General features: G+C 53.7%; 1 protein-coding gene across 1 annotated transcript in view; it reads right to left on the reverse strand.

Annotated features, from left to right (window-relative positions):
- OTOF (otoferlin) overlaps window positions 1-12,292 on the reverse strand; it is a 111,583-nt gene that overhangs the window by 70,521 nt on the left and 28,770 nt on the right. The window contains exon 4 of the mRNA XM_075144605.1: window positions 3,446-3,545. Coding sequence (XP_075000706.1) covers window positions 3,446-3,545 — 100 coding nt within the window. The remainder of the gene's footprint in view (window positions 1-3,445; window positions 3,546-12,292) is intronic.

Consider the following 12,292-nt stretch of genomic DNA (forward strand, 5'->3'; position numbering starts at 1 on the left):
ATGATGATTTTGTAATATCCCTCCTGGCTTTACAATTCCTGGCTCTTTTAATCTCTTTGCTAAGGCAAGTCAATAATGTTATTAGGACTGTCTGGAAGCTCCCGGTGATGTTTTGCAGTCAGCACAGAAAAAGGAAAACGATTTTCAACCCTTCCTTTGCATTTGATTGCAGAAAGATGAAGGTACGCCTGGAAAGCGCTTTCCAAGAAACGCCGGCAGTGGAGACGCGCCTCTCCCTTCACCCAGAGCTGGGGGCTGATGTTCGGAGCTGGCCCTGCTTCACACCGCCGTGTCCGCGGTGTGGCCGCCCCGGGGGGGTTTGGAGGTGGGATGGTTGTGCTGGGGTAGGACCTCGGCGAGCAGGAGGGATCCCTGGTGCCAGCCCAGCATCTTGCAGAAATGGAGCTGCGTTACAGCACCTTGAGCACCCCTGCCGGCGGCCCTCCTGGGGACAATGCAACGCCAGGACTTGCTCGGGTGCCTTTGCAGAGGAAACGTGCCTTTAAAGCCACAGGTTTTAAGGAGCTGAGAGAGGCGAGGTTTGCAGAGAGGGGACAGATAGAGATTGCTTTCTTGCCCAATTCTGGAGGTGATTTTTGCAACTCTTGTGCATGATTTGTCTTTGAGTTTGCTCAGTGCGAGGAACACGTTGCTTCCAAGCAAAACCTTTTTCTTTGCATCTCAAAGGACGAGGAGCGCAGACGGCCGATTATCCCGCCTGAGCTGATGGGCAGTGGCTTTTCATACCCGCCCACCTCTGCCTCCTCGACATGGCTGATCATTTTTCAGTCCCGTTTGCCTCCTGCAACAGCCCTCACTGGCCGAGTCCACTCCTAAGCCTACTAAAAGAAACAGCATCTTTCAAGCCCGGGAGAAAGTGGGTCACCTCTCCAGGAGGGCTGACTCTGCTGCCCATCAGGAGCTATTCCAGATTTATATTTCCACTAACATTTCTCCATGCAAAACATCCCAGGCGTTGCCCTCTGGATTCTCTCTTCTCGAGGTTCCCTCAGTCCGAATTTATCCTCTTGCTGGAGCAAAGGCTGGGAGCGGGCAGAGAATTTAGGAGGCTGAGTTGTCTCTGTGCCCCTGAAGTTGCAATGGGTACTGCATGGGAGAAGGGATCCAAAATCCTGCTGAAAGCCCAACATGCAAACACATACCCTCCCCTCCCAGCTCCGGTTTGAACAGGGGTGACCTGGAGCTAAGAAGGTGCCCCAGAAATGCAGGGGAAATCGAGGGACGTGGCATTTCTGCTCACAGCAAGCTTTAGAAATGCAGGATTTGTGCATGGGCATCCATATGGCTTGCAGCATGCGGAATGTGGCAGGATTTATTGTCTTATCCAAGGGAGACCTCTACTCCTGTAAAACCTGCCTTGCCCAGGCTGCCCCGATTTTGTAGCAATAGACAACAGTCAGTATTTATGTTTTCCAGAGCACTCTGAGGATTCCAACCAAAACAACTCCAGCAGAGCGGCCACGACACAGAGGAGATGTAGACCTGAGGTCCTCAGAGGGGAGGTGATGGGCACAGGTTATCCAGCACATCAGGCACGGGCTGGGGAAGGTCGTTTCTCCTCCAGGTGCCTCCAGTTAGAAGCACACGGCTTATAAAGAGGCGAAGGGCAGCAGACCACTTGCTTTGACCTACTGTGCAGCTATACCAGGCTGCTGGCCAGGCTGCAAGGCACCAGGCAATGCAGGTACCTCCTCAGTCCTAGGGTGGTTCATTCTAAAAATTTCATCATTTTGACATTGAGAAGTTGCATGTATTTAATTTTCATCCATTGATTTTTCTCTCTCCCCACTGTGACAATGAAGGGTCTTAAAAATACGGGATTTTCTTCCTTCGGAGGGTCCCATGGACTTTAATCAAGCAACTTCTCAGTCTGATAAACCAAGAGAACAGCAGGAGCTGTTTTCTCCAACCCTGAAATCATTTTTGCACCCTGGGTCTGCAGCCCCTCCATTTTTTCTCCCTCCTCAGGACTGTATCCCTTGCACTTTTATTGGTTTCATTTCCTCTGCCCCCACAGGAGAAGTCACCTCCTGTCTCCTCCTAATGAAACCACTCGTCTTTTCATTGCTAATTGCTTGTTGTTAGCACAGAGGGTTACATGCAATTGCATTTTTCCTTTATGCTGAGTGCAGAAGCAGCTTATAAAGGAATAAGAAAAGGGGAGAGGGGGGAAGCGGAGTTTTTATTTTTTAATTAAAACACCAGGGTTTTGATACCCGAGAAGATCAGAAGTAGCTGTATTTCCAAGTGTGTTATAAAACTCAGTCTCCATGGGAAACAGCTCCCATGAGACGCGTTAGCCAGATGGAAACGCACTGAGTTAGGCAGCAGCTGCTCTGCAGACAGGGAGCCCTTTCCTTGGCATGGGGGGCTCTGGGTGAGGGGTGCAGACCCAGACCTCATGGTATTTCTTATCCTTATTTTCCCCAGAGGGGGATGAAGAGTGGGGCTTCAGGCGAGCTGCTGCACGAGGTGTTCCTCATGTGCTACAGGGGTCAGGTAACGGCAGCGTTGAGGTCAGAGACAAATACTGCAAGTGTCGAGCATTTCAAACGCCCGGTACTATCGGCATGGATTGAAGCTGATGCACTGATGGCTGGGGCAGAGCCAGCGTGGGATTGCTCAGGTGCAGGAGGAGGGCACTGGGAGCAGAGCTCGGCGTGGGACTGTGATCAAAGCTGCTGCTCAGCATCTCTGCGGGGGTCTGAGGACCACGCTGTGCTCTGAGCTGCCATGGGTCTCCAGCAGCAGGACATTTTCAGGCTATTTCTGAGCTGTGCACGAGCAATTGCACCCTGTCTGCAGGGTACCTTAAAATGCAATAGAGATGGGCAGTGCATTGCACAGAGTTGGGTCCTACCAGCTAATTCCCACGCACAGTTTCTTGGGTGTCTGGAGCTCTGGGGGCTTCAGGGCCAAACGAGACCATGCGGGAGGGTTGCTGGGTGGCTTCAGGAAACCGGGGCTTATGGCCAAGCCTTGCCGCCCTCGCCCCTCCTGCTGAGCCTGTACATGAACCTGCGCCAGCCTTGGCGAGCCCAAGAGATCCTTCATGTCTTCAATACCCAAAAAACTTCGCAAACCTCAAGCTCAACAGCTAGCAGACCCCTCCGCGTTGCCTGTGCCCCCCACAGAAGACCATCTCTAGTAGTGTGTGGAAACTTTAAGAATGAGCAGGTTCCTTCCTGCTTTGCCCCCACCCTAAACTTCTCACGCCCTGCAGAATACCCAGCCTTTGCTGGGCACCCTCAGGACAATCCTGAGGCTGCCTTAGTCCTTCAGACCAAGAATAATGGGATGAAGGAAAGCTCAGGGATTCAGGTGCATAACACAGACTCCTCTGTTCCCAGAGAGTCAGTAGAAGTACGGACAGATGGGCCAACGACTGAAGGACATCAGTGGCCGCTTATTCCTCATGACCTACCTGAATGGCCGAATTATTATCGTCTATGAGCGTGTCTGTCACCTCTACCTGCCCTTCCTCCACCACCTGTTGCAGGACCATCCGGAAAGTGCCAATGAGCCTGTGGAGCAAAGAAGAGGAAAGTCAGGCGAGCTGTGGTGAGCGCCCACCATTTTTAATGGGAAAGGGCTTTGCTGGCCAAGTCGCCAGAGCTTGCGTGGCTGCTTTTGCTTCCCATTTGCCTTAAGAGGAGGTAGACGTGAGATACAGGATCAGAGCGTGGCCAAGGACTCAGGCAGCTGCAGCCAGTGACCCCAGCTCAGTGGAGATGGTGGGCAAAGGAGAAGCCAGGAGAGAAGCCATTCCAGGGTAACGCTGTTGGGATAAGAAGAGAAGGAGGCTTTGGGAACCATCAGTCTTGTATTACTGGAATGCAGCTAAGGGAACCCAAACTGCCCTTTTCCATCCTGAATGTCTGCAGTTATGCCTGTGTAGTAATCTGAACACAGCAAGAACCAGGGCACTGTCCCTCACCCATCAGCACAAGCCATGGGGGGGTCCCAGGTCAACGTGCCTGGCCCCAACCCACCCACCCAGGAGGGGTTATCCGGGGCAGGGCGTCCCCGGAGCCGTTTGGATGTGCTTGGTTGTGTGTGGGATGAGTTGAACGGCCCAGCCCAGCTGGGTTGGCCCAGGGTTGGAGAATAGGGCTCATGCCGGTTAGTTTACTTGGGTGGACGTAGTCTGAAGGTGCTGCATGTGAGTCTGAAAGCTGCTCAGAGAAGACTGACTCCCTTCTCCTAAGTGAGGTCTGATCATAACTGATGCCTGAAGGCTTGTGTCCTTGTCCCAGCCCATTCCCAGCCTGCTAGGTATCTTCAAGCACCGCAGCAGGGACCCGGGGAGGTTAGGCTGTCTACATCTCGGGGGCTTTCAAGACCCAATTGGAAATAGCCAAGAGCCACCTGGTGTGAGGTCAAGCAGACCCAGCTTTGAGCATGAAGCTGGACTAGAGATCTCCTGAAACGCCTTCCAGGCTGAATTATCCTGTGATCCTTTGATATAATCCTACGATCCTTGATCCTATAATTATTGCTGTGGTCTGTAGTGTGTGGGGCAAGCTGCATGCCGAAGTTCAGTCCCTGTGTATTGTCACACCGCATGGAGTTGGTGACAGCCTCACCTGAGCCAGGACCACATGTCCCAGAGCCAAAAGGGCTTGTGGCTGAAGGGAGACATTTACAGCAGGCATGGAGTGATGGTTTAACACATTATTTCCTCCTGCCCAGGCTGTTCCCTGGATGGGAACAGTGCTGGATGCAGAGCACTCCCATCTTTCCTTCAGTGGAAAACCAGCTGGTTTCCCCAGCCCCACTGCTGCACCGACCCTGCACCAGAACAGAGGAGGAGGGCTCACATCTCTCCCACCCGACCCGCACGTGCTGACTCCCACCATGGGCTGAGGTGAATGCTGAGGTGAGGGCGTATAACATCTTCCAACCACCATGGCCATTCCTCCCACGAGCATCTGATCACCACCTAAACTCCCCCAAGATGAGCAGGATGAAGGCATCTAATTGCTCTTAGTGGCTCTCGCCCGGGCTCGCTGCAGCCTGCTGCTCTCGCAGCCAGGGAGTGCAGCACTGTGTGCACTAAAAGCAGCCACGTTTGTTAAATTACAGGTCCGAACAGATACCACCGAGAGCGGAGAAGCCTGGCTCTCTCTAATAAAAGTCATTACTTATTTGCCAGCTCATGGCTTGTCAAGGAGCTGTGGCTTTATGTTCTTCATGTTCCGCTGTTGCACCAGAGGGACCTTCCCACCCTATGAATCAAGTGACTCCTGACACGGAAAAAGCCCTGAAACAGTGACTGCGGAGCTGCCTTACACCGTCTACCTTGCACGTCACCTCCAGCGCCGCGATCCCAGGTGACAGCGAAGATATTACCTGGCACACCAGGAATACGTCAGCAGCGCGCTGTCGGCTGGGGCCCGCGAGAAAGCTGCTGCTGCTGAAACTACTTCCTTGCAAACCTTAAGGCATCACCTACTGTGATGCTGATTTATCGAGACATGATTTCAGAGAGGGAGACAAGAACTGCCCGCGCTGTGTGGTGGGATATTGAGGGCTCCGCTCCTGCCTCTGCCCCCGTGTAACCCAGGCACCCGATGCTGTGCCTGGAGACCCAAAGTAAAAGCAAATCTGCCCTAGATTTGCCCTAGATTTGCCCTAGGTCAGTCTGTGGCAGAGCTGAGGGTGGGGTTTGTCGGCTCTCAAGCCATCCCCTCGTGCTTTGAAGCACCCTCTGAAACGCAGCACACCGCTGGGTGGAAGAGCAGGGTCTGCTCAGCCCTGCGCAGCTCCCTGGGTCTTCACTGGCTTTGGGGCTTGATTTGCCTGGGTCCTGCCTCTGCCAACCCTGGTTTTTGATTTCCCCACCCAAATGGCCTTTCTTTGCACGGGTCCCTGTGTCCCCTTGTGCACGCACCTGCGTGCGTGGGGATCAGACGGTACTGCCGTGGGCGTTTCTCTGACCAAAGAAATCAAACTGTGCTGTGTAGTTATCCCACTGTACACCACTCATTTGTAATAATAAGCTACCTGAGGAGATTAATAAGCTACCTGAGGAAAAGAGAAAAATGACTTTACTGTTGCTCATCCACTTATCTAGCTCTGTCTGGCTTGCAGCAGCAGCAGGGAGGTCCTCCTTTCCAACAAACCTCTGATGGGTCCTGCTATAGCAGGTGGTGCGTGATGCCCCAGGAGCAAAGGAGAGCCGTGGCAGACCTGCCCCGGTGTGCTGTGCAGGATGGGGCCCTTCCCCGCAGGGCTTTCACCTCCCCGCCTCAGCTCCCACGTGCACTGAGCTCCTTTACCTCCAAGGTGCCATGAACACCTTTTCTTCGTGTGCCTCGTGCTTCATGCACAATGAATAATGCATCATCGCCTCCCTTGGAGACCTGCTTCTTACTGGGGGAAAAGGCTGCTGTATCAGCCTGGATTTCAGGGTTTGTGAAATAATGTTATTTGCTGTTTGCAAGAGCAGCAGCTCTCTTGTTTTGGAAAGGCTTCCTTGAGAGAAGTCTGTGCTTTATTTCTCAGGATTTGAGCACAGACTCTGTGCAGGTCTCTGGAGGGCTGTCCTCTGCTCATGGCTGGATTTGATTTCAGCAGGTCAGTTTGGAGGGATGCTCTCGTGGCTTGAGCTCTAAAACCAGGTTATTTTAGTGCAGTTGCTTACGAGTTAGATTTGCCTGTGCAGGTTGCCAGGCGCAGCTGGTAATGCACTGCGCAGCTCTTGCCCTTACGTGTGTTTGCAGGTGTTGGTATTATTTAACCTGTTTGCTGATGGCGCATCATAAAAATGCAACCCCCTGGAGATGCCACGCAGCTCTAAGGTGTGGTGGTGGCTTCTCTGCTCCTCTTAGATCAAGGTGGACCCAGGTACCTTTGGCTCACAGATGCATATTGCCCCAGAGTGGCCCGATGAAGGAATAGGAAGCTTCTTGCACAGACACAGCGGCCGGTCACGAGCGGTGTTCCCCAGGGCTCAGTTTTGGGGCCGGTCCTGTTCAATATCTCTATCAACGATCTGGACGAGGGGATCGAGTGCTCCCTCAGTCCGTTTGCAGATGACACCAAGTTGGGCGGGAGTGTTGATCTGCTGGAGGTGGGAAGGCTCTGCAGAGGGACCTGGACAGGCTGGATCGATGGGCCGAGGCCAATGTATGAGGTTCAACAAGGCCAAGTGCCGGGTCCTGCACTTGGGCCACAACAACCCCAGGCAACGCTACAGGCTTGGGGAAGAGTGGCTGGAAAGTGCCCGGAGGAAAAGGACCTGGGGTGCTGGTTGACAGCCGGCTGAACATGAGCCGGCAGTGTGCCCAGGTGGCCAAGAAGGCCAACGGCATCCTGGCCTGTATCAGGAATGGTGTGGCCAGCAGGAGCAGGGAGGTGATCGTGCCCCTGTACTGGGCACTGGTGAGGCCGCACCTCGAATCCTGTGTTCAGTTCTGGGCCCCTCACGACAAGAAGGACATGGAGGTGCTGGAGCGTGTCCAGAGGAGGGCAACGAAGCTGGTGAAGGGCCTGGAGCACAAGTCTGATGAGGAGCGGCTGAGGGAACTGGGGGTGTTCAGCCTGGAGAAGAGGAGGCTGAGGGGAGACCTCATCGCGCTCTACAGCTACCTGAAAGGAGGTTGTAGTGAGGTGGGGGTCGGTCTCTTCTCCCAAGTAACAGCGATAGGACGAGAGGAAATGGCCTCAAGTTGCGCCAAGGGAGGTTTAGATTGGACATTAGGAGAAATTTCTTTACTGAAAGAGTGGTCAGGCCTTGGAACAGGCTGCCCAGGGAAGCGGTGGAGTCACCATCCCTGGAGGTATTTAAAAGAGGTGTAGATGAGGCCCTTAGGGACATGGTGTAGTGGTGGACTTGACAATGCTGGGTTAACAGTTGGACTCGATGATGTTAAAGGTCTTTTCCAAACCTAAACAATTCTATGATTCTATGAATTGGTGCCTCCAGGGAACTCCATTCCATGGGAAATACCTAAAGGTATCCTAAAGGATACACTGCCGGAACGAGGGGCTCTTCTGGTGCCTCTCAACCCCCTTGGGGGTGGTGGGACAGGGCACAGGGGAGGCTGGTCTGAAAGAGCGTGGCTCTGCTTCATAGCAGCAGCAATGCACGTGCATTTCCCTGGGCTTTACAGTTAATGAAGCCCCCCACAGCCGGCAGCTCTGGCCACGGTTCGGCCCATCTCACAACACGTCGTGTCTTAATACCAACGCCACCTTAGGAACAGGAGTAACCGGGGGGTTTCTCCAGTGTAGCTGTTGTGGCTCTGCCAGAAGGGGAATGAGAGCTGCGGCAGTTTGTGTGCTCAAGCTTTTATGGCATGGTAGCAGCCATCCACCCGTATGGTGGTTCTCCCTCAGAGCATCTGGACCTGGCCCTGTCAAAGCAAATAGCAAAAAAAGTGGAGGGGGGAAACCCCCAGGAATCAAACATCTCCGAGAGGCATTTCGTGCACAGCCCTCCCGGGCTTGCTCAGGAGCGTGGTTGTGGGATGGGGGGAGCTGGGGCTGATGGGGGAGACCCCAGCGTCAGGCAACATCTCCGCATGAGAACAGGACAGCGGGGATGGCCCAGGCAGAGGGACCCATCAGGAGAGCACGTGCCCCAGCTGCAGCAGAGAGCCGGGGGCCCCTTCTGGCCCCCCAAACCGACTTTCCAGACACCTCCTGCTTCTGTGACCTGCTGCTGTGCTGTCTCCGTCTGGGACAAGGTCACCAGAGATAAGCCCAGAGGCTGCAGCAACATCTTCCTCCATCTCCAGCACGTCGACGCTCTCCCCAGCTGAGCTACACGAAAGCGCACGCTGCCTGCGCGTGCTGGGATTGCAGGCGGTTGCTACCGCGGGAGCAGATAAAAGCAGGTACGTCAGAGCCCCGAGGCAGCTTTTCCCCAGCCACCATATCTGGATGATGGCAACAGGCAAGGAGCAGATGCTCCCACCTCCTGAGAGGATGGTGAGATGCAGGCCCTTTCCCCATCCTCTTAGCACATCTTTGCCACCCTTTCAGCCTGACTTACGTGCTTCTGCACCCCCCAGCTCCGCTCGCTGACCTGGGCCAGCTTGTCTGCAAGAGTGTGGAGACGCATCCGCGTTAGGCTTGGGATAACGCGCTCCTTCCTCGGACCCCTCCCAACCCACTTCCCCTGGCAGGCAAGAGCCAGGCAAGAGGGGATGAAATATTCAGCACTTGTCTACACAGCCTTTCATTTCCAAGTGTTTCATAATTCATCAAGTGCCCTGCTCCCCTCCCTGGCGTTTCTCCTGATGGAAAGAGAGGGAGTTTTTCTGGGTCACTCGTAACTTTATCAGGCTGTAGGACCATCCCTTGTTTCAAACCCAGCCTGGCTGGTTCGGTGCTTAGAGCTTGCTCAAAGCCTCGGATCGGGGCAGCCGGGGGCTGCTGCACACCCCAGGACATGCTTTGCTCTTTGCCCGTGTGGCACGTGCCATCTTTCAATGAAGCCGTCTATGGGCCTGGTGCAGTTCAGGGGAGACAGTGGCCGGGGGGGACAGTGAACCCCACCAGGCATTGCCAGCACTGAAGTGCCTGTTCCCTCTGAGCAAGGGCTCTGAGGGCAAGATGTGCATCTTGGTCTTGGCTTTGCTAAGAGCATCCTCCAGCCCATGAAGTCCTGTCCCCTCTTCTCTACTAGTGTCCCTTGGATGCTGTTTGCTCCCCGGGCTCCTGCGGCCAGGGAGAGCCTCTGGAGGGGGGGGGTGGCATCTCCATCCATCCATCCTCAGATCCTGGAAAGTGAGAAAAGGCAAATCATGGCATCTCTGTCCTGATTCGGTCCCCACCTCCAGACACCCCTCGCAAGGTAGGGTGGGAAAGCAGAGGGATGCCACTGCTTTTAACCCATTGCCAGGCCTGCAAGAGCCCAGGAGATTGGAATGAAGGCTCAGCTGCCCAAGGGAGGATGCAACCTGCACTTAAAGACCTCAAGGAGAGCTGGTCTCCTGCTCCTGGACCACTTGGAGTTGTTGGCTCCATCTAAATTAGTGAGTAAGTGCTGCCTGGGCGCTGTCCCTTACCCATCCTCGCTGGGATGCTGCCTGCTAGGGTTGGCCAGGCCAATGCACCGTCCCCAGCCCATCGCAGGGATGCAGGGGCAGGGGTTAGCCCCGGGCTGGGTAGCCCCAGGGCGGTTTGGAGAGGAGAGCTTCCCCACCTGGCCATGGCCAACCCAGCTGGGGGCTCGGGAGAGAAAAGGACCCTGGTGATGTCTGCGTAGGGCACTAGGATAGATGGAGAAACTGGGTCAGACCCAAATCAAAGCTGTGGAATTGAAATTAGGATCGTAATCTGATATCAAACAGGGAAAAAAATAGGAAAAAAAAAAAGTTATCATGCTAAACCATTATACAACCCATCCATGCAGCCTTGCCTGCTCTCCACCTAAACAAACCTTCAATGCTCGTCATACTCCAGAGTGCCCGAGAGAAAACCAAGAATATCGCATGGCGGGGGGCAGGCAGGAGCAGCCATTGCATCTTCCTGCTGCCTTCCACCCCCTGGCACTGCGACCTGCAAACACCGAAGGATTTGTTTACACCCCCCCAACCCAAAGCAGCATCTCCTGCACCGTGGCTACAACCCAGATTACACACCGAGCGCTCCCTTGCTCAACCTGTAAAGAGGGCTGAGGAGATCTGGGGGCTCCTGGTCCTTAGGGACGGCTGGGGGACACAGCCTCCAACCCGGAGGTGGGGAGGGAGAGCAGTTTTCCTAAACGCCTGCCCACCCTGAATTAATGAGCTTCTGCAATGCAAAACAGGCAGCACGGGGACACGACCGATGCCCAGGCTGCTCAAAGAAGGGATCGTGGGAGATGCTAATCTTTTAGACTGTCAATGGGGCTTAGATGACCACGCGGCTCAGCCCTACTCAGCTAAAATCTGCTGAGATGATGAACCCCTGTGGATTTGTCAGCTCCAAGAGTGATGGCCACCAAATTCCCACTTCTTGGTCCATGATCAGGCCACCTCTTCCTTTCCTTACCAATACGCAAAACAGATAGAGCTGCTGATGCCTTCAGGGTAGGTTTTAATGACTCTGGCTGCTCTTCTCTAACCAATCCCACTTTTCCAGCACCTTTCTGAAGCGGTGGGCTCTGAAACTAGACACATTTTTTTTTTCAGACCGCCCTGAAGCACATAACACTCTTATTCCTGGGCTGCCAAGCAATTGCAGCCGCTCCGTACCAGCCTCCCTAGACACGGCTTTCCCATGCTCGGCATCCTTGCCTATGCTGCTCGTCGTAACCGCTCCCTGCACGCGGGGAAATGCAAACTGCTGTACGATGGGGTCTGGTCCCCGCAGGGCTCCGCCGGCTGCCAGCGTCCTCGGTGAAGAATCCCTGCCTGCAGTCACTCCCGAGCGCTGCTCACGTGCGTAACACCTTCAGCACCCGCCATGTCAAATTTCTGCAGAATTTTCATTTCTTAATCAAAATATTGCATGTCACCAAGTCAAACACAGTGCAAAAGTCTAAGTATACCCAAATTACCACTTTAGCAACCAGAGCTGTAATCTCATCCCAAATTAGTTACCTGACAGGATATATTTCAATACAACGGGGCTGACTGGCACTCATTATGCTATTCCACTTGTCTTCCAGGGTGAAAAGAAAATCCATTTATATTTAATGAGAATTTTTGCGAGAGTTTGCTGAAAAAAAAAGTTAATTCACTGAAGCAACTTTTAATATCTGCAGGCTGCTGAGCTGGAACTGCTGCTGTGCCCTACATTTCACCAGGTTATCCAAACGTTAACAAAACAATAGTAATTACATACACTTGCAAGTGTAAGCTCTGACTTGCCTACTGCACAGGCTCAGTGCAAAGGGGGTAATTAGGAGGGAAGTGATTTAGGAAGCTTTAACTTAAAGAGTCAGATGATTACAGATGAAGCTGCAATTTAGCTAGACAGTGAAAAAGGCTCTTCATTTCGGTTCAAGCTCCGGGGCACTCAGCGCAGAAGCTGCGGGAGGAAATGGTTTGCATTTATCAGTATTGCCCAAACACTGCTTCGTACATAAATGCAAGCATTGCAGCTTCCAAACACACTGTCAGACCGCCAAGTATCCAACAACAACTCCCTTTCAGCTCATTTACTTTTTGCTTTTCCAGCCTGAGCTCCCAGAGGGCCATTGCCTCTCCCCACAGACCGAACAGACCCACTCAGCTGCTCATCAGAGCAGCTCCCTGGTTTCTATCACCCATTTTTGGACCCCTCACACATCTCTGGTCTCCCAGCCAGTCCTGCCTGGTTGCAAGGCATCATA

The sequence above is a fragment of the Calonectris borealis genome, chromosome 3 (assembly GCF_964195595.1).
Source record: "Calonectris borealis chromosome 3, bCalBor7.hap1.2, whole genome shotgun sequence".
Taxonomy (NCBI): Eukaryota; Metazoa; Chordata; class Aves; order Procellariiformes; family Procellariidae; genus Calonectris; species Calonectris borealis.